The sequence below is a fragment of the Prunus dulcis genome, chromosome 3 (assembly GCF_902201215.1).
Source record: "Prunus dulcis chromosome 3, ALMONDv2, whole genome shotgun sequence".
NCBI lineage: Eukaryota > Viridiplantae > Streptophyta > Magnoliopsida > Rosales > Rosaceae > Prunus > Prunus dulcis.
The window spans coordinates 3,568,716-3,591,416 of record NC_047652.1 but is presented as its reverse complement, the minus strand read 5'-3'; the positions used below and the strand labels follow the sequence as shown (position 1 = coordinate 3,591,416).

Below are 22,701 nucleotides of genomic sequence, written 5' to 3'. Positions count from 1 at the left end.
ATAAATCCTGTAAAATATTCAGCTGCTACCCTTCATTCATAAACCAAATACTCAAACGTAGTGTACCAGCATAAAAACACACACACAGCAGAAATGCAACAAACAAGAAGCAGCAGCCTAAAATGATTCACAACGGCACACAGGAAAGCTGCAACAGTACGGTTCCGAAGAACTCGACTTTGTCACATGCATCACACAAACACAAAACAAGATTAAGTAGCAGCAGAAAGGGCAATGCATCAATTTTAAGCAAAAATTAAAATTTGATTGTCTTAGGAATGAACTGTTAAGCATGTCCAACAACAGAAGCAAGCTGGGAAATAAAGTTATTGTCCCTCCTGATGAACTTGAATTCATAAATTAAATAACCAAATATCAGGTCATCAAATACCTAATGCTATTACACCTCAACTAATGTTACATTATATACAGAGAAAAAAGCAGAGCCTCCATTGACTGACTGCTCCTACAACAACGCAGTATCACGGAATTGTACAGATGGATTCAGCCTTAAAGGGCAGCGGAGTTAATGGTGCTGCAAACTTAACATGGCCAAATAAATGAGAAGCAGCAACTAGGCTGCAGAATTGAACCAAACCCCTGAATAAAGAACTACATTCACAGGAAGAATCCATCCACTGCAACATTTCTTTCCACAAGAGAAACTTGTTCAAGTGTCACTTGATTTTAAAACTCGATGTGTTGGTCGGGCCAAACCATTCACTGCTTCATTTATCCTACTAAACACTAATTTAAGGGGGATACAAGCTATTACAGGACCCTGTGGCTTCGCAGTCAGTGGTTTCGTCACTTCAGATTGCTTGTGACCAGTCAGAGAAGATAGTTTCCGAGTCTTTTTTGGCTGGAGCCCAGATTTCTTCGTTTTGGGAGATTTATTTGGTGAATTTTGTGGTTGCAATGCCAAATGCTTGCCTGGATTTCTTCCAATTTCTGCTTTTGGCTGAATTGCATAACCTATTTTACCAACTTCCCGATCACATTCCACTTTGCACAACATGATGTCACAACAGCCATCACCCAAAGCCTCAACTGTTAACGGGTGACCAACAATGGCTTTACCATTCAATTTACTCATAAGGGAAACCAGCGGGACATGCTGCGGCCGGTAATTTGATTTCACCTCAAGTTTGACATCATATAACGAACCATCAGAGCAAAGATTGCGGGAAGTAGAATCTGACGTCTGATATCTTGCAGGCACTGTGAAGCGGGACTGCCGATAGGGAAGTGACCTTTGAATTGGTCCATCAGCCAATTCAGTAACCTGTTTGGACTTTGCTTGTAATGTGCAATTATATGCACCGGAACCACTAATGCCTTTGCAATTGACTTTCTGGTCAGAATCCTGAGACAATCCATCAGAATGCTCAATGCCTGCCGAATAAGCATTGGATTCTTCATCCACGTCCATATACCTTCTTGAGTCATGTTTTCTATCTTTACTTGTTTGTCTTGAATTCCTCTTTCCTTTTGACTGCCACTTTGAACTACCTTTTTCTATACTTTGGCCGATATCATGCAAGGCTGCTGAACTCGTAGAACCAGATTCATTAATTCTCTCATCTCTCAAAGATACAGCTTCAGCTTGACTGCTTTGACTAGATTGCCTTCCCAATGCACCAATTTGAGGCTTCCCAGATGAACAAACTGCAATTATAGGTGAATAACCTGGTAGATAGAGATGAAAAATCAGCTAGGGAGAACCAGACCAATTTTTGTCAGGTCCACATCAGGCACAAAAGAAAGACAAGCTAATTAATTTGCTGCAATTAGCAAGGAAAGGATAAAGAAAAAGGAGAGGGTGACAGAGTTGCAGGAGCACCTAAATGTAAACAATGCAGGGAAATTTGAATACTGCAAGACATAATTAATAGCAAGAAAAAGGCTAAAGAGAATGGCGAGAGTAACGGAGTTGCAGGGTACCTAAATGTAAACAATGCAGGCACACTCAGATAATAAAAGACATAACTAATAGCAAGAAAACGCCTAGAGAGAATGGAGAGAGTGATAAGCCGCTAACGTATCTAAATGTAAAAAATGCAATAAATAGATAATACAAGACATAATTAAATCCATATCCTTACCCAACAACATAGGGTAACAAAGTTCCTGAAAACAAATGCATAAGTGTTTGAATTACCATTACCTGAAGGGTCTTTTTCCTCTCCAGCAAATGGCACATCAAATAACCTATCTGAAGAATCATTCTCAGCTAACCCAGATATGCTGGGAATCTCATTCTCCTTGATTTTGCCATTAATACAGGAAGCACCAAAAGCTCCTTCAGGAGCATTTGTAGAGGCTCCATTCTCACACGAAATTCCATTGTGGTCCACAGATAAACTCCCTTTTGACTCATTTGATTCTAATCCAGAAACCCTGCCATCAGATAACCCTTGAAGAGGTGAACCACATGAATTTTGAAATTGGTCACACGTAACTGGAATAGACACCATTGCAGTACTCTCCAACACCTTTGTCAACGGTCGGCTGCGGTTTTTTCTTTTCAAGACTTCATTAGCATTTGCAACTTGAGATCTCTTCCTTTTCAGTGATGAAATACCTTTGCTTCCATTTACAGGACTTCCATTAGGCACACCATTCCGAGTGTTCGAATCTAAGAGTGAAGCACTGTCCTGTTGAACTAGTTCAAGAAGCCCACCAGTCTGGCCTGACTTTTTTGACACTACACCCATTCCCAGGTCCTCAAGTCCTCTCATGCGCTTAACTCCTTCTGTTCCATCATCCTCTGAATCATTCGGCGTTCTTCTTCTCCTTCCCTGCACAGTTTGCAACTTAGAAGAACTGATATGATTTGGCTCTTCAAAAGATATACCAGATTGAGATAATTCTGGTGCCGAGTCTGAACTGTTTTCAGAATCACTCACATCATCAACCATAACTTCATTCTCCTCGCCAGAATGCGACATGGCAGGTGATTCCCTTGCTGAACAACCATGCTCACCACCTGAATTACTCATCCGAGCACTGAAGTCCAAATTATCCTTGCCTAGGCGAGCATTCTCAATTTCAAGGGCATGGATAATGGCATCTTCCCTGCGTGCATATTTCACTGCTTTTTTATTGGAGCTAGCTGCATGGGCCTTTGCTTTTTCAATGCATTCATCATACTCCCCACAACGAAAAGCTTTCACCCTCTTGGATCTTTCAAGGTTATACCAGTCCCTAAACCAATAAGATCAAGATCAGACTATGTTCATATATCAATATTAAGCTAAACACCTATACAAGGAGTTTTAAATTTGTTTTGAAAACAAACCTTCCCATAACCCTGAATCAAAACGACTAAATACGACTTGAAAACGGTAAACCAAAACCTCTATATTAGAGACCCACAGCAAGGATCTATTACTGTTTATGTAAAACAATCCAGAGAGAACAAATATTATTTCCTTGGTAATTTTCCCTCATGCATGAAGCCCCAGTCTAATCAACCTACAAAGCCTCAAGCTTCAGCAATGTGCCTTACAAATACCTCAAAATCTAATGCTCCTCTTCAAGGGAAAATCTCTATACATCACTACAGTACCACATAACGGAAATAATGTTCCAGTCCAGCAGTGCCCTATTCTCACTGTTTGAATTCCCCACACAAATTAACTCCATGTGCTCATGTAACGCTATCTCAGATATAATGACATTAAAGATTGAATTGTTCCAGAGTCACAATTAAAATCAAGCCCTAGTTTTGTTATTTCAGAGCATGAAATAACATTACATCCTTTCACTCCTCTGTCCTAGTAATAATCAGATCTGAGAATTAAACCATAGATTAAGACTCATTCTCCACACATTAGGCCCCTAAAACTAGGGCCCAATAGAAGAAAAGATCAAGATGATAAAAAACGCCTGAAGTGAACCGTAGCAAGACATTTTATGACATATTTGTTGCCACAAAACCACAATCTCCAACTTAATATTTATCCTTTCAGTACAAAAAAATTTCCTCTTGAATTCTATCCCTTTTTCCTGTAAATTTGTGTAAAGAGAGCATTTCTTCTTCCTTTCATGCATCACAAACAGTAATTATCCATACATCACAAACTTTTTCAAACTTTCAAAGGTTATTTTCCAAAAATAATCTTACAAGAATGTATTCTCAAGCTTCAAGCCTACCATCCTTTCTTTTTTATTGGAACCACCAACCTACCATCTAAGCAAATTTTTTTTTGCAGAGAGAATGCATCTTTTCTGACTGCGTAGTGTTATAATGCACAAGGGCCACATAGTAGGTAGCAGAGAAAACTTAACTAATATCACAAGTAACAAATTCACACTTGATGTAATTTAATCGACATCATTAGCTTAGTATATTTCAACCTATAAACATAGAGGAAAGAACAAACAAACAGTGAATGAAGTGAAATGATAAGCCAGTTGAGTTCAACCCTTCTTGAAACACCAAACGAAACAAAAATCCCTTAACCCAAACATTAAAAAAGAGAAATAAGAAGCCACAGTAAACAAACAACACTAAATCCAGGAACCCATAAAACCAAATCTCTCCCCCAACACCACCTATGAAAATCTTAAGCACAAGGCATTTCCAAGTGTGGTAAATCCAGTTACACAAAAATGTAAATCTACTTAATCGAAAAGCTGAAAAACAAAGACTGTAAGACAAATTCAAATCAGAAAATGAAGGAGACAACCGCGTAGGGCTTTAAAAAGAAAAAAGAAAGCACTCACACGCTTGCGTCGTCGCGGCCCAGAAGCTTCACCGGGGTCCCCGATCTCGGAGAAACCGCAGAACTATCGGGCAACTCGTCCAGACCCATTATCCGACCGGGCCACCACGACCCGTTTCTGCGTCGGACCCAAACCAACCCACCCACCGACGCATCAATGCTCTTGTTACTAGTCTCACTAGAACTCCCCATCTCAACCATACCCACCAGAAAGAGATAAAGAAAAAAAAGAGTTGAAACCCAATAAAACTCTGATCTCAAAAATGCAAATTTTCAATATCCGCCTTCCATTCTCAACCAAACACGAGTTCTGAATATCGCCCAGAGCCTCAGTTTCACGGAAAAATGCATAAACTCTCAACCTAAATCACTATAAATTAAAAAGAAAACCCATAAAGAAATTAGATAATTTTAAATCTGCATGCAACACAAACCCCAGAAACAAACAAGGAACATCCAGAAAAATTAGGATTTTTTTATATATTAAAACCCAAGAGAGAAGAAAATGAGATAGAGAAGAAGGACCTAATATGAAGGGTTTATGGAGAAAAGAACACACAGAGGGATCTAAAAATGATGTTTTACAGATATTTTATATTTTTATTTGTTTTCTGGGTGTGGTTTTCTGATCTTCCACTAGTGGATTTAGCTTTGAAATCTATGTTCAAGCTCGCTTGTGTGGGTCTGAGAGTGTACGGACACACAGAGAAGAAAGGGGGAAGATAGAGAAATATGAAAAAAGCTTTGTGTTTGGATCAAACCCGCAACTTTTGGTATCTTTTTTTTCCCAACAGAGAGAGAGGCTCTCAGATATGAGAGAGAGAGAGAGAGAGAGAGGTTGCAAGTGAGGTAGAAAGAGATACAGAGCAAACATAAAAGAGAGAAGACACAAATGGGTTATATACGGTTACCTGTATACGGTTTGTTAGGTTTCAATACCATGTCAGCAGAGAGGTCTTGAAAGAAGGACCCATACTCAATGATCATCGTAATTTTATCATGTAAGTGGTATGTTGTTTTCCAGTCCTGATTTCTTGAACCCCTATAGTCCAAGAGATTTATGATCACTTATCGTTGGATGTAAATTCAACGGTTGACTTGAATCGGGTAATAATCATTTATGTCATATTGCATTTATATATATCATTTTGAACCATTGGATTAATATCCAACGGTGGGTGACCACAATCTCTTAAACTCATGTGGTCCAAGAGATCGGGACTGTGTTATTTTGTTAGACTCTGAATTAAAATAGTAAATTTTAAAAAAATTTATTTCATCAATAATCTAGAATTATAAGTTTCACAATATATATATGTCATACAACACTAACTTAGATTAGATATTAACAATTTATGCGCATATAGTATTCATTTTTATTCCGTATGTATCTCAATATATTTCTGCAGTCCTGATCTCTTGGACACCTGTAGTCCAAGAGATTTATGGTCACTCACCGTTGGATGTAAATTCAACGGTTCACTCATTTATGACTTGAATCGGGTAATAATCATTTTATGTCATATTGCATTTATATATATAATTTTGAACCATTGGATTAATATCCAACGGTGGGTGACCACAATCTCTTGGACTCCTGTGGTCCAAGAGATCGGGACTGTATATTTCTATGTGATTTAAGGATTTAGCTACAATGTGATCAACTTAGGTTCTTGTTCAAAAGTTAGTATAGAGAAAAAAATGTTTTCTTTTCCTTCTAACAACTCCACACGTTATCCTATCATGTTGTTATTTTGAACCGTATATAGTATAAGTTTAATCTTATGAATCTCAAAATTATTGTGTATTTGAATAGTTTAGCAATGTATTATGTTGGATTCTTTCTACATCGGCAATGAATGATATTAGAACATTACAAACTCTTTGGTTGCGTTTGGTTTATGGGAAATGAGGTTTGGGAATGAGAAATCAATTGCTTTCCCATGTTTGGTAAGTCCAGACATAGGAAATGGTTGTCTGGCACATGGGAAAATAAAGGCAAAATGTAACTCTCCTTCCCCCTTGGGTTTCATTTTCCCTCATTCCCCCTTGAGTCGGGGTGGTAGATTCATGAGAGAGAGAGAGAGAGAGAGAGAGAGAGAGAGAGAGAGAGAGTAGGTGGATAGGTTGGTTGGGGAGTGTGGCGAGGAAAGGTTAAGGGACTGGTTGTCAATGGGAGGATAGGGGTTGATGTGAAAATTGGGGTGTGAGGAATGATTGTAGGGTTTATTTAGGTTGTTTTGTTGAATGATTGTAGGGTTTATTTAGGTTGTTTTGTTGCTTAGGGCTTCAATTATGTTGGGTTTGTGGGCTTTGTTTGGGATTATGCTTAAGTGTGTTGTGATGTGGCTTAGTAGTTTTAGTGCGGCTTTTGTCCGTTTAAATTTTGTTAGATGTCATATTGATGTCTTTGATTGTATTGTTGAAATTTATCTAATAAAGTTTATCTTTAATTCAAAACACAAAACTTAATATTTTGAGGGGGGTGTTGTATGCAATTGATCATTGTAAGAATGATTTACAATTGAGCTTAGAGGTCCATCACACTTCATTCCTTGCCTCAACTCAAGTTACACTGCTTGTCTATGCGTCTTTCTATATCATTTACATTTGCGTGCTTTGGATTTTATTTAAATTTGTCATTTTATCTAAAATCGTCTTCTAATACTTGTTTTCTTTATTTGCCTTTTCAATCTTTTTACCTTAATAGAATTTGATTTTGAAATGATGAAAAATTAAATAATAAGTTATCAAATTTGTAATATTGAGAAAGTTAATAATTATAATGAATTCTTTTATATATATATAGATATTATAATGAATGTTTAAGTATGTTATCCTATAAAGTTAAGTTATTTAAAATCAATCCTCCTCGACAGAATATTTGGCTCTGTCACTAAGCATGCATCAACAACCAAAAAAAAAAAAAGTGGCTAGCTAATCCTCGTAGATTCATCTTTTACTATGATATGTATTCGTCTATTTATTTGATCAAAGTTATATAAATAAATAATGTTTGATTTGATTAATTTTCAGCGAGAATTATCAATAACGATGACTTGAAAAAAATAAATGGTTCATAAAATGCGATCACTAATTTAATTAGAGGAAAAGGTCCCTAAGTTAATCCTCAATCCTGAAAATTAAAAAATCTTAGTTTGTATTCAAAAATATCTTTATTTAGGTTTATTTTAGAAATAAAATTTGGATGTAGATGTAGAAGACAAAAGAGGACACACCGACCCCGTTTTGGTGGTGAGATACAACACGGACAGGTATATATTAAAATCCCTACACTTGTCCCACATGCAGGCCAAGGGCCCCACCTTTTTCTTAGGATGACGTTAGGTCTTAGATAAGAAAAAAAAGAAGAGCAAAACGCAGCGTCTCGAGTGACATAGGTTTTCTTGAACTCGTGGAGTGTGGCTGATTTGGTTCGGAGACACCTCTGACGAGCGAGAAGAGCCAAAATCAGACAAGCATATCAAGATCATGACGGGTAATTGACGTTAATTATACTCTTCTGCTAGTAAAGTTTGTTTCTTTATCGATTAGACGAACTGAGGGGTCTCCGTTTAGAGATTGTTGTATGACTTTTAGCTGCGCAATCAAGCCTATATCTTCTAAAAATGTCTTATTTTAATGTTGTTTTGTAGCTTTGAAATTTAAAATTATGAAATCTATTGATTGTTTACTTGGTTGTAGTTTGTTACTGATTTTGGTGATGTATACTGTTTTTTGAGACAAATACCCAGAAGCTCCAATGGAATGCTTGTTTGGTGATTAAAAAAAATGTACTTCTGTTTATTTGGCCAATTGTGGAGGTTTTAGGGATATGGGTTTGGTAGAAATGTGTGAATTTTATCAAATAATTATGGAAGTTAACTCATTTTATGTTTAAACCTATGAAATTTACTTCACTGTATGTTTTAAAACTATGTATACAGACTATATACAAGAGCAGGAGATGGAAATTGAAGCGTTGGAAGCAATACTTATGGATGATTTCAAAGGTATGCGGTGCTTCTACAGACCAGCATTTGTTATGAATTTTTTTTTTTTTTCTCTTGTTGTCCAGCTTATCAAACATTAACATTTAATAGGAATTTTCTGTTTTGTTGTTTTTCTTTATACCAGAAATTCACTCGGGTGAGAGTGGGTTAAACACTTCCAAGAGGTGTTTTCAAATAAAAGTAACTCCAGTGGTAGGTATCTCCGTCTTTAGGCGTGTCCATTTCCTTTTCAATTCTAATGGCATAATAATAAATTAACCCACGAGTAGCAAATGCAATATTTTTATACTTGTTGGACACACACTCAAAATAATTTATCATGGTTCATACTTTCTTGTATTTTAGTTGGGTAAAAGTAGACTAGAGTAGTTAATCAGCCACGTTTGTTGAGCTCCTTTGTCCATTTTAAAAGCAAAAGGCGTAATTCCTGTTAGTGGCATTAGCTTCCTCCTTGTACAAGAATGATGTGATGTATTTTAAAAGCAAAAGGCGTAATTTTTGTTAGTGGCATTAGCTTCCTTCTTGTACAAGAATGATGTGATGTATCTGTGTAAAAATGGATACAAGTTCGTTATCATTCTCATCTCTTGGAAGTGGATACAAGTTTTTTTTTTCTTCTGGTTGACTTCTATCCACTTCCAAAAGCTCAGAATGGTAACGAAGTGTCCAGCTTTACAGCGATACATCATATTTTGGGGCATATAAGTTTTTCATTGGATCACTTTTCATAATTTTGGGGCATGAAAGAAATTCCTTGGAACTTGCATCTTTATGCTCTTTCCTTCATCCAAGTGTATTGGGGTGTGATCTCAAATGCCAGATGAGATTTTTTTTAGATTCTCCAACAGATCATGGCATTTCGCATTATTGTGCGGTAAACAACTTGCTTCTCACCCCGTATCTGGTGCCCATTTCGTAGGATCGAGATTAGTGATATTTGAGTAGTTAATGTCCTACCAGCACCCTGACACATCTTTTACTTGATTGTATTGGGAGCAGGGTTCACGTAGCTTGTCAGGGATGGGTGTAACTAGGAAGGAAGCATTTATGTCATTAGAAGTAACCGGATAAATCTACGGAAATATATTTTTATGCGTTGAGCTGGTCGCTCGTGTAGAGCTTGCTTCTTCTCTAGAAATCTGCATCTTCCTGTATAAATCTTTTTATGCATGTCAAGCTGAAAATTAATACCATCTCCCAAGACATATGTCACTTGACATATAACTTTCCTCTTATGCATTTCCTCGCTTTCTTTTCAACAGGATGATGAGGCAGATGAAGTAACAACTGCTCCAGGTTACTGTTTTTGCATTATGATGTTTTGAAGAATGTCGTTTATTTAGAAATTTCAAGAGTTCCCTTCTTTTTTTCTTCTGGTTTTGGATCTTTTACTTTACATTTGGACATAAGTTATTTTGGAAACCTCTGTTTCAGTTCAGCTGGCTTTGATTTTCTCACACCAAGAAAGATATCCAGATGAGCCTCCGCTTTTGAATTTGAACAGGTATCACATTCCCATGCATAACACTGTGCAAATTAGTACTATGCTATTCTCCACTCAGTGCGTTCAAGCAACTGTATATTATACAGACACAAGTACTAAAATAAACCTAAAAGAAACTAAAAGAAGTTTAGAAAAAACTACTCTTGGGTCTTATGAGTTCAATGGTACAAATTCATTTTGATGGTATCCCTCTTCTATCAACGTTGTATTGTTCAGGTAGATTAGTTCTGTCAGCATTGTGTTGTTGAGTTAGGATGCTGGAAAGTCAGAACTGTGAATGCAGGGTTGTTTATAAAGATATTGTTGAAGTTCCAACTAATAGTTGATCTTTTCCCTCCAGTTTACGTGGTATACAAGGAGAACATCTTAGAATTTTGAAAGAAAAGCTTCAACAAGAGGTAATTCTTAGGCACTCTTTATTCCTACACGCAGTGTTTGTTTTTTTTTTTGTTTCTTCTAGGTCAGTCTACTGATAATTAAATAGGCAGCATATTTTGATCTGTACTAAGGTGATGTGTAATACAACTCAATGAATTATGTGAGTTTATCCAAATAATTCTGATTTTGATTCAAAACTTATATTCTACAGGCATCTGAAAATCTTGGTATGGCTATGATCTACACACTAGTTACATCAGCTAAAGAATGGCTTTCTGAGCAATATTGTCAAGACACTAGTATTGAGGATGCTGAAGCAGAAGAAGCAGCAAAGGATGATGTATGGATTTTCTCCTCCGTCTTGAATTCTAATCATCTTGTGGCTATTTGCGTTCTAAGTCCTTAGCATAATGGAGCTTGCCTCCAAGAGTTCCTGGAAAACTATGAAATATCCCAAAACCTTGCAAACCTGTTGAATGCAATGTTTTTGGTAAATTGTTGAATGTACGATGCATTGGTTATTTATCATGCTCCTATATCAGCTGTCTGTAGTTAAGTCTTGCTGAGGTTTTTATTTAAAATAGCTGGGAGAATTTTTTTTTTTTTGGTCAACTAGCTGGGAGAAGTTATGTCATGAAATCTTTGAGGCTGTTAATATGAAACTGCTAGCTATTCTCTCCATTCAAGGGAACAATCCTCTCCCATTCTCTGTCCTGGAGGAATGGTAGTTGTGTATCTGGAAAGACGAAGCTTCTAGAAGATAAATCATACTTTGGTAGTCGTCTATCTGGAAAGACGAAGCTTCTAGAAGATAAATCATACTTTGGTAGTCGTCTATCTGGAAAGACGAAGCTTCTAGAAGATAAATCATACTTTTTAAACGTGTTAATCTTGTTTCTTCTGCACCCTGCATTTTTCCCTGTGATTTCAGCCGAACTTGATAATGAATATTTGTGAAAACTGCATAAGCAGCTTCAAACTTTCCCATGGGATTTATTTCATATTAAAAAATGGTGTATGCGCTATTTGCATCTCTGATAATGAGCATCTTCTTGAAAGACATGTCTTAAGAAGCTGCTTCACACTTTTCTTCTCACCTCTTTTCCCATTTTAGGTAATTGTACCACACGGAGAACCTGTTACTGTTGAAACATTTCTGGCATGGAGAGAGATGTTTGAAGCAGAATTGGCACTTGAGCGAGCCAAGTAAGTTTTTATTTATTTATATATATATAATTTCAAAATAAGGTTTTGTTTGGTAACTCTTTGAAGTTTCGTTGTTATAAAGCATGTGAAGGTGGTGATAGTAATATCATTAGCTGATTGTAGGTGATACAAATGCTTTCCTTTCTGGTATCTTTTCACCAAAAAGTTAGATGTATAGGGGAAGAAGCGTGTGACGGATTAAATTCATTTCTTATGTTTCCTACTTGCACTTTAGGCCCTTAGGTTGTACATGATAGATATATGACATTAGACTGGGAAAGAAAGGAACCTGGGTCTTGGTTTAGCAGGTAATGCGGTGGTACGATTGGGATCTGTGGTAGGTTCAAACCCTACTATTACAAAATATTCTTTTTGAGAAAGCAATGACAGTTCATAAGCACTTTGACTAAGACTTCCCAGTCAAAAAGGAAAAAAGAAATTCAAAGGAAAACTTTCTTGAAAGTTAATACTTTCCAAATAGTAGATCATTGATATATCTTTGCGTGTGCCTTTATTTTTATTTCTAACTGATGGTGATTGATTTCCAGGTTAATGCCTGAGGCTGCGCTTTCAGCACCCAAGGAAAAGAGGCTCACAGGTAGACAGTGGTTTGAAAGTGGAAGACATGCTGTGGTAATTTATTTTCCCCTGATTCTACCTTGCTCTCACACTGATCAGTTTTGCACAAAACAAAAACCAATATGTACAATAAAATATGTACTGGTTTCATGTTGTAAACATAATACAAGTGAAAATTATTGGCTTATTACACTCTTACGTCAAAAGAATTGCAGCATTTTCTTGTTGACACATTTAATGGCCGATTTGCAAAGAATAAACAATAAAATAGGTGAATTTTTCTCTCCTCCACAGAAAGGAGCAGCCCCAGCCACTGAAGGGTCTGATGAAGAAGATGTGGAAGACATCGACTTCGACGATGATGATTTTGAAGGTGATTCTCTCTCCTCTAAGCTTATTTAGTCTAATGTTGATAATACCAGAACCGTAGTCGGACTGCTTAATTTTGTAAACACGGATTAGGCTGATGAGTGTTTTTGTGTTCCAAATCTGATGAAGAAACCCTCTTGTCTTGTGGTTAATGGCAGATGATGAAGACGATATGCTTGAACACTATTTGGCTGAGAAAACCGACTCGTCATCCCACTCTTCCAAGAGAGAGACTAACTAGAGCACTATCCGACTAAGTATGCGCCCGCATTTGGCTTTGTCTTCATATGCATTTTGCGCCTGGCTTTAGGCCTCAAGGACAGAGATGTGGTTTTATGACTACCATTATTTTTTGTAGAGAGCTGAGAGGAGTGGATTTTGCAAAAAGGAAAATAATTGGAAAACTTGTCTTTTAGGTGTGAATCAATATTTTTCATATTTAGTCTTGTAACAAGTATCGATGTTAGATACATACAATATTGTTATCGTATATTTTTATTGAAAATTTTGATCTTGATTTTATACACATTTTGCTTATGTTATATATTTGCAACTAGAGAACATGAGGGTTGTTACCCCATGGATTAGCATGTGTGGTACCAAGAAAATCAATGGTATGAAAATTAACCCTACCATGCCAGATAAAAAAGAAGAAAAAACGTGAAATTAATACTGCTGTTCTCATTGGTCGGAAACCCGAATAATAGAATATTTTAACACATTATTAGAATTTATTTCCAGTCTGAGTCACTATCCAAAATATTCCACCAGGCAAACAACGAGTACTTTATGAAGCGCTCCCTGCTATGCACATTGAGGCCCTTCCTATCCTACCACTGAGCTACTACACAATTTTCACTTGCACTCTGCCTATTATAATTTATCCTTAATCCCTTTTCCATGTCAGGGCTATTACAACATTACATATTATGTTACAACGGAATCTGCTATATCTCAAATACCACCTTGATCTTGAAATCAACATGGTAAAGCTCGTAAAGATCTACAACTTGCAACGGTGAACCACATGCATGTCTCGAAAAATCGTTCATCGTTGATGACACTGATCAGCTTTTGAGGAACATGCAAATAATTGTACAATTTTCTTCAGTTCTATACACATCCTTGATCGGTCATGGCTTGAGCAAGAGTCAGAAAAGCAGAAATGATAGCTCCGTGTACCAAAGCCCTGTCAGGCACGTAAAATGACACATGATATTAAGAGAGTTCGATCTTATGGGAGCAGTGCAATGACGAATCATTAATCAGCCCAGGTACTGACAACATAATGAACAAACCATTGCTCATCGCTGTTTAAAAGCCAGTGTGCATTTTTTCTTTAATAATTAACACAAAAGGCACCAGGCACTATATACACAGCAGTAAGACTAATTGGTTTCAGAAAACAGTATTCTCATGACAACACTAACAGGAAAAGAGAAGGCAAGTGTCAATATGATAATGTACTTACTCAGGACTTTCTTTCTGGTAACCAAAATCAGCTGCGGCTTTGAGGCTTCTCTGATAAGTCTGTTTCATTGCTTCCTGAGAGTTACAAATACAAAGGAAATCAGAAATCATTTAAATAAGAAAATTTAATTATTTATAAATAATAAAAAAACAGCTCAAGACCTTCGCGTAATCTTTAAGTTGAGCAATGAAAGGGTGTTCACAATTTAGCTTTTCTAGAGGATATTTCTCATGCTACCAGCAGTCATTAAGACAGACTCTTTTAGTTCCTCACAACTCCAAAATATGAGAAACGGAATGCGTGGCTTTTAAAAACTGCTCCAACTACTTACGGAAAAAGGTTATACCAACATGATAGAATATAGAGAGCCTCACCTGTAATTTAGATTCAAAGTCCTCGGGGGACCAGTTCACTGAATTACACTCGTGGTTCAATTCAAATTCTCCAGCCACCACCTGCTACCAAGCAAACACAGAGAACATAAATTGAAAGGGAAACGAAAGTAGTAGATAATCAGAAGCCATACTGATATAAATATTTGAAATGATTAACTCATGCTGTTTCATCAAATGCCTGAACAAAAATAAATTACTTTTACTTCCAACATATTCTCCCAGTGCCACTTCCTTAAAAACCAGATGTTAGATCTTGAACCTGTTAAAATTGGAGAATTCAACCCAAAACCAACCGACAACAAGTGGAGAAATATGATTTTATAAATTAGATGCAACCCGATGTTAAATTTTTATATTCAATACTCCCTCCACTCAGCTAAACATGTGAATCAGTTATATTGGGTGATGTTGAACATGCATGTCTATATTAGACCTAGCACGTCAATGAATTGCCTCCTCTGATAACATGTTATAGCCAAGGATAATGGGTGGATAGGTTCATGATTTCACATATTGAGATGAATGGATTAGAATACTCGATGTGAGATTCTTAAATTCTTAAACCATTAATATTGAACGATGATCCCAAGGCTGCTGAACTTCCTTTTTTTTTTTCTTTTGGCCTGAAGAATTCCATATTATTTCACAAACAAAAAAAAGAAGCTTGGCTTGAATTTAGCCTAAATTCAGACCAAATAGAAACATGAGAAGAATACATTTCACAATAGCAGCATAGTTCCAGCACATATTAAAAGTATATCTATCAAGCATGAATTGGAAAGATAAGAATCATACTCCACCAGCACCAGCGGCCACTGCAGGAGCAATTAGAACATTAGCTTTTCTCAAAACATCAACAGCATCAGGTGTACAGGGCATGTTTGAACCTAGAAACAAAATAAGAACGACAATAATGGTGATATAGAGTTAAAATAAGTGAATACAAAAACAAAAGGATAAGAAATAAAAAGCGAGGATGCATGTTGTCACGAGTAATTACTACCTTCTACTAGTATACGACAACCTGAATTAACCAGACTAATGGCGTCAGACTGATCAATTTCATTCTGTGTAGCACAAGGAAATGCAACATCACACCTTTCAGTCCAAGGTTTCACTTCATCATAATACTTAGATCGAGCATAAGTCTTTGAATAATCTCTGCAAATGCCACATGTAGAATTAATGAAACCTGAACCTATAAGTCCATATAGCAATTTCACAAACAGATGTAAAACAGACGGCAAGAAACACATACCTCAAACTTCTATTTTGCGCTTTGATCTCTCTCAAAAATGAGATTTTCATATAATCAAATCCTTCCTCATCCACCAGATAACCCTTTGAATCTGTGCAATAGTTTTGCAGATAAAAGGCATGTAAGCCATAAGAACTGTCAAAACCTAATAAAATACTGCTATTCTTCTTCATATCTTTTCTCTTTCTTCAGATGCAATGAGAATGATAATTCATTTCTTATTTTGATCCCAACTCAGTGACAGATGTTAATCATACCATCTTTACAATATAAGATACAAAACCAATCATGTCCAAAGAAGATACAAACAAATTGACCACTCGCAATCTATGATTCTAACTTACATGCTAAGATCATTGTTGAAAACAAGATTGTTCTCGTAGATCATTCATGGCTCGTGTACCTAATAGATGCGATCACATAAATAAAATAAAATAAAACGTTTGACCTTCTTAGCACGTAAATCATGTCAGAGTAAACTTGGTGGAGTAGGCATAGCATGGATAAGAGAAGAATTCTGCTTATGGAAGCCCAAGGTTGATTCTCCTAATCATAGGCTATTGTCCAAGAACAGGTGTCCATGACAGTCAATTATTAGTACTTTCACTTTTCTTCAAGTTTCTTGAGTTCGGTATTCCATAATTTCTGCAATTGCTGGTTCTAAGACATTGTTTTATCTTATCATTACTTGAGTTATAATGGCCCATGGTTTTATCATATCATTACATGAGTCCAATCAAATAATGGGCCTTTCTATGTGGCCTCCTGAGAGTTTACTAGTCCAGTTAGGAGTTTGTTTGAGTCTTGACTAATTCCAACAAGGAATATACCTGCCACATTAACAATCCGTTGGCACGTTTCTGAAACTGTCCACGTCAAAACTACATTATTATAATCACATATAAAAATTAGCTTTTGGCGTTCCCAAGATTGATCTATCATCTATGGCCACCACAGCAGAAGTAGGAGGTTTATTGAGCTATAGCCAGGAAATCAGGATAAGTACTACAAAGTTCAATATTATTGTTTTCCATCACTTTCAGTAACAAACTGCCAAATAGCTGAAGGTTCTTGCATGCTGCTCTGTATAAATATAAACAAAACTATAAAAAGCAGAAAAGAAACAACAAACTTGTCACAAGCATCTGTAAGCAGAAATGCCACCAAATCAAGATGTTGAGAGTAAAAAATAAATAAACTGCAGTGGATTTCCTCCTTTTCAGCGCACTCTATAGTCTATGATTCTACGTTTGATGCATATTCAGCACTAGCACTTACCAAAATATTTTACCTCTTTTTTACACTAATATTAATCAATCAGGTCAACAGCATTATGATTAAACTGTGGGCACCATTCGGTGATCTAGTATGAATACATAAAAAATTTCTATGACGTGACATAAGTAGTTCCAAAAATACTTGTTTAAAAGAAAATACCAGAAACTGTAATGGGAAGAGCACCATATGCAATAAGCTTCTCGAGGACATGCAAAGCAATCTTTCCTGAGCCGCTCACAACACACCTGGAGAGAAATTCATACAAGCATCTTCAACATTATAGATTTGCAAAACAACCTTTAGACAGTCAATTACAAATTTTAAATTTTAAGGTCTCTCTCTCTCTCTCTCTGTCTCTCTCTCTCATGAATAGATACATATACACCCATAAGCCTCTGCATGCTTTACATCATCTCCATAAAATTAAGCATACACAATTTCTCATATTTACATGAAATATAATAGTTATCAAGTAAAACATAAGGATTGGAGTCTTCATGAGGCTACCTAAACAGAAAGAACTCACATACTCACATGCGCTGTTCTAAGTCAATATCCTAGAGTGTTAGTATGCTATGTAATTGACTATTAAAAAAGTTTAAGTAAATGTACCTTAATCCTTTGAAATCTTTATTCAGGTCTGCAAGTAGGAGCTGTGCAAAGAAAACCTGCAGAAGCATGGGAACTTTGTTAACTTCAAAGGAAATCAAGATGAAAAAGGAAACAACGAGCATGGGAGAATTGTGATATTAGTTACCAGCCCATATCCAGTTGCTTCAGTTCGAAGGCTAGAACCAGACCAAAATATCCTTGGCCCTGTAAAACTTCCCTGCATAAGTAAGGCATACATATGAAAAAATAAAGACATTACTTAATGTTCTTCCCATGAGAAACACATAAGCAGAAACTTGACTTTTGTATGGACAGAAAAAAACACTAAATAGATAAAGACATATCACTTAATTTTCTTCCCACGATAAACAGATAAGCAGAATCTAGACATTTGTACTGATAGAAAAGAACAAAAGAATTTGTCGGGATAGAAAAGAACTACGGTACTTTCTAATTTAATTACTGATTTCGGGATAGAAGAGAACAATAGACTTTGTCGGGATAGAAACGAACAATGGACTTTGCCAGACCATAAGAATCGCAAACATATGAAAACATAAAGACATTACTTAATGTTCTTCCCATGTGAATCACATCAGCAGAAACTTGACTTTTGCATGGACAGAAAAGAACACTGAATAGATAAAGACATATCACTTGATTTTCTTCCCACAATAAACAGATAAGCAGAATCTTGACTTTTGTAGAGATAGAAAAGAACAGTAGACTTTATATGGATAGAAATAAAAAAGAATTATAAACTTTGTAGGGGCAGAAAAGAACAACGGGCTTTCTAATTTAATTACTAGTTTCATCCTTCCCAATACAAAGCAAAAGGAGGCAAATATTCACTGTTTTGCTTCTGTACCCCACCTATTCACTATTTTCTTTTTATGACAGATATTTCAGCAATATATTTCAATACGCACCCTCATGAACTTCACCGCAAATATCATCCTCAATTAATTGGACATTCCATACATGGGAGTTGCAAGAATAAAATTTCCATAAATGTTGGGTACATAGAGTACTCAAAACGGATCAGTGGGCAACTTGTCCTCTACTTTGTAACTTTCATCTTTTCTTTTAATAAGACCATGCTTCCTGTATTTTTTTTCTTTTCTAAAAAGAACATTTTTCCGCTCTAACACAATTAACACGTTCCTTATGAATCATGATACAAGTTACACATGCTTCTCAGGTACTAATTTATATCCACAAAAGGCAAGAAGATATATTCAGAAATAGTTTGTTACCGGTGTTTCTGGTACCTGAAAGTGACCAGCTAGACGTCTATATTGTCCGAAGAGATATCCCATCTCCCGAGTACCAACACCCATCTCCTCTGAAGGAAGGTCCTAAAGTGTATACAGCATTAAACCAGACATGCAGGATAAAGCATCGAATTTCCATATATAGAAGTAAATATTTATGGAATGAAATCTTCCTGAAGTTACCTTGTCAATACCCAAATAGCGATACATCTCATTCATAAAACTTTGGCAAAAACGCATAACCTGCCAGCTTAGAAGACAATCATTCAGAACTCCCGAGAAGGCTACTAGAGACCACATATAACAGAATGAAGATTTTACCTCATTCTCACTTTTTCCCTTTGGATCAAAATCACTACCGCCCGCTGCCCCTCCGATTTTGTATGGTGACAAGGCATTCTTTAAAGTCTGTAGAGAAGGGAAATAGCACAATGTAAAGCAGTCACAAGACTTAAAGTCACTTCCAGTCTGAAATTTTTTACCTGGTCACTAGCATTCATTATTAAATTTGGTGTTCTTATGAACACCTAGCATTGGATACACAAATCAACGGAGGGTAATGAAGAAAAAATTTGGCAAAATTTAACACAAACTTTGACACAAACCGACCAACAGAAGATAAGTCAATTAACAAGAACTCCAAAAACAACCAATACCTGTTCAAATCCAAGAAACTTGGTAATGCTCAAGGTCATAGAAGGATGAAACCGGAAACCACCCCTACATGGACCCAAGGCCTGGTTAAACTGTACACGAAAGCCTCGGTTAACGTTTGTCTCACCTCTATCATCCACCCATGGAACTCGGAAAACAATCATACGCTCAGGTTCTAACAAGCGCTCCATGATGCTTACATAACTGAAACAGTTTAGAGCCACTTGATCAGATTTTACATGAACCTGGAATAAGACTTTATTTTCTTTAAATAGTGTGCCATTAGGTAACTCACTGAGAATTTTTTGCAATCACTCTTTCTAAAGCATGAACTACTTCTTGCAGTGATTGTATGAACTCAACCTCATGAGGATCCCTTTTCAGTGCAGCTTCAACGATTGATCCAGCCGTTTTTGACATAAGAGCTACATTTTAAGAGTAATACCAAAGAAAAACCAGCCAAACAGGAGAACTAATTAATAAATTAATCTCACCATTTCTTTCTTTCAATCATGAGAAGGTATAAAATATATGCAAATATTGATACATTAAAGTTTAACTAAAACTCCATATAATGCCGGAAGAAGTATATAGGTGTACAATCATGTGTATCTTACATAAGCCCCCTTATAACTTAGCGAATTGCAGATTATAACAGTTCACCGTAACCAAAACTTTCAGTCAGCAACCAGTTCAAAAAATGATATATTAAAAGTTAACTAAAACCCCCTATAATGCCGGAAGAAGTTTTAAGGTGTGTACAGTCATGTGCATAAGCCCCATTATAAGTTTGCAAATTGCAGATTATAACAGTTCACCATAACCAAAATTTTCATTCCACAAGAAGTTCAAAAATTACAAATCCTAACTGTAAACATAACCTTAAGAGATTACTTTCTATAAAAACGAAAACTAACACTAAAGTAACACTCTGCAAAGAGAATATTTTGGGTGATACTCCACAAAAGGATTAATGCATATTTTAGATGGTCAATATTTGTTTAACTTTCAAACCATATCGTACAAATAGAGCATAATGTGCTAACCTTTGACATAAATGGGTTTGTCAGCAATGATCTTATCCTTGGAAGCCATTTGAAGGCGAAGTGCCTCTTTGTGAAGCAAACTATTGTTGTGTTCCTCGAGTGCACTCATCTGCATATTTCGGCTACCCTCATTTCCATAGGGGTTTCTTCTATGCTTCCGGCCATACTCCCTACACACAGAGCAAAAAATCCTAGCCGTCCCTTCCTTGACATCAACATAAGCCCATTTGTAGGTATCTGCCCATTCCTCTCTCCATCTTTTCACAACCTTTTTCTTCCTTTTTACTGGTTGTCCCTTTGACATATCTTGGTCATCACTAGGGAGTTGAGAAACCATTACCATATTCTTGCTTTCATCATGATCCTCAGCAGAAGGTTCTCGTGGTGGACCACCAATGAGGGGGGTGTTAGCAAATGCAGGATCATCATCCCCAGGTCCAATTTCTAAATCAATCTCTTCTCCAAGCTCCCGAACCACCAAGTGATGCCTCTGTGCCTGCTGAATCAAATTCATATCATCCATCATGGAATTCATCCCTAATCCACCGGCCGGTAGCAACATTCAGCATGACAATCTTAACTGAAACCTGAAATCATGCACTAACCGTTTGTTAACATGGATAAATTTATCTAACTCCATTTACAAAATTATCTAAAATTGATAAATCAGAAAACAAAATAACTTCAGAGAACATGATAACTAAAACAATTAGAAGAATCCTAAGACATCACCTTCATTTGAAACCTCTAACGTAGCAAAACCTTATAACGCTAGTAGCCACCAAGTTGAGGTTTACGTAAAATAAGGTGTGAATTAATATATAGCATGAAATCTTCTATTTATATTTTTCAGTTATCCTTATTACCTTACACTCAATAGAAAAGTATAAGTATACAAACTTAGTTTACAATACTCAGTTTCTCATACAATTTAGAATTTGTTCCCCGCAAGCATTCCTTTGTATTTCCAAGGTAAGGCAAGAAAAACCTTTTGTAAATCCCATAACTTCCACTACAGAGGAAACGAAAAACTCCACCGCACTGAGACTAACACAAGCATAACTTTGATAACAGTTATGACCTCCTAAAAGCCAAAACATCAATTATCTAAACATCAGTTTTCTCAGCACCCTTAAGAACTTTCTAAACCCCGTATAAAGTAACTGCCCATCGAGAATTAATCATTCCATTACGCCCCAAATACATCCATTGCACCTAAAATCCAAAATCACTTACGACTAAGGAGTTCTTAGAGAAGAATAAAAAACCCCAGAAAACAAAAAAGCAACAGTATTTCATTTCTAATCATTGCTAGAAGTTATTTTTTTGGGAATTCAATAACATCCATACGTTAATTGTCAATTTTGAAGAATACCCAGAACTTAGAAATCAAAAAATCCATCAAGTACCGTGAGTACAGACGACGAAAACGATGAACTTGAGCGTTTCAAGTTGCAGTTTCAAACTGGTCCCTTGAGCAGTTGCAATTCTCCAAAGCTGGAACCTTTATGCAGACGGTTGTGGAAATTGTTGAAGAAGATGACACAGAGAGTCAGATCAACACGTCTGGATAGTCGGGCTCTTGTTCGATCAGATTTTTCAGTGACGAGAAGAGATTGTATGGTACAACAGTATGTAAAGGGGAAAGCTTTTATAAATATATTTGAGAGAATAAATATATTTGAGAGAGAGAGAGAGAGAGAGAGAGTGAGAGAGAGAATATACAAGTGGGGCGAATTTCATTTCTTAAACTGCAATTATGAGCGTGCAAATGTTATTATCGTATAGTTACTTCTTCTCTGTGGCGCGCGTGACACGCGCTCCCTTAATAACCCTTTTTCTCCTTCTTTTTCTTTTTGTAGGACAATCAAAATTCAAAAACTAGTATAATGGTTTGGAGTAATTATCTCATTGTAAAGTTATGGGTTCTAATC

The 22,701-nt window shown here is 36.4% G+C and overlaps 3 protein-coding genes across 7 annotated transcripts; 1 reads left to right on the top strand and 2 right to left on the bottom strand.

The window, feature by feature from the left end:
- Positions 1–342: 342 nt before the first annotated feature.
- LOC117621607 (uncharacterized protein At1g51745) lies at positions 343–5,590 on the bottom strand. 2 transcript variants are annotated; one of them, XM_034352178.1, is made up of 4 exons: positions 4,732–5,590; positions 2,910–3,207; positions 2,168–2,801; positions 343–1,689 (listed from the first exon to the last, which is right to left on the bottom strand). In XM_034352178.1, the coding sequence occupies exons 1-4, from the start codon at positions 4,929–4,931 to the stop codon at positions 671–673; spliced, it is 2,151 nt and encodes a 716-aa protein (XP_034208069.1). In that variant the 5' UTR covers positions 4,932–5,590; the 3' UTR covers positions 343–670. The 2 variants fall into 2 exon arrangements, with proteins under 2 accessions (XP_034208069.1, XP_034208068.1); XM_034352177.1 differs by having other exon boundaries at positions 2,168–3,207; positions 4,732–5,589.
- A 2,494-nt stretch (positions 5,591–8,084) lies between these two features.
- LOC117620636 (RWD domain-containing protein 1) lies at positions 8,085–13,296 on the top strand. Its single transcript, XM_034350765.1, has 11 exons — positions 8,085–8,229; positions 8,678–8,743; positions 8,868–8,935; positions 10,006–10,039; positions 10,178–10,247; positions 10,588–10,645; positions 10,837–10,965; positions 11,740–11,831; positions 12,380–12,464; positions 12,705–12,783; positions 12,938–13,296. The coding sequence occupies exons 1-11, from the start codon at positions 8,223–8,225 to the stop codon at positions 13,018–13,020; spliced, it is 771 nt and encodes a 256-aa protein (XP_034206656.1). The 5' UTR covers positions 8,085–8,222; the 3' UTR covers positions 13,021–13,296.
- Positions 13,297–13,440: 144 nt separating this feature from the next.
- LOC117620635 (NADP-specific glutamate dehydrogenase) lies at positions 13,441–22,482 on the bottom strand. 4 transcript variants are annotated; one of them, XM_034350760.1, is made up of 16 exons: positions 22,177–22,482; positions 20,768–21,354; positions 20,017–20,146; positions 19,724–19,925; positions 19,389–19,475; positions 19,251–19,310; positions 19,050–19,151; positions 17,939–18,010; positions 17,794–17,849; positions 17,341–17,426; positions 15,904–15,994; positions 15,649–15,806; positions 15,441–15,532; positions 14,625–14,708; positions 14,251–14,324; positions 13,441–13,968 (listed from the first exon to the last, which is right to left on the bottom strand). In XM_034350760.1, exons 2-16 carry the CDS (start codon positions 21,327–21,329, stop codon positions 13,893–13,895), a joined length of 1,932 nt encoding a protein of 643 aa, XP_034206651.1. In that variant the 5' UTR covers positions 21,330–21,354; positions 22,177–22,482; the 3' UTR covers positions 13,441–13,892. The 4 variants fall into 4 exon arrangements, with proteins under 4 accessions (XP_034206651.1, XP_034206652.1, XP_034206653.1 ...); XM_034350761.1 differs by having other exon boundaries at positions 14,625–14,705; XM_034350762.1 differs by having other exon boundaries at positions 19,065–19,151.
- Between the last annotated feature and the right edge of the window lie 219 nt (positions 22,483–22,701).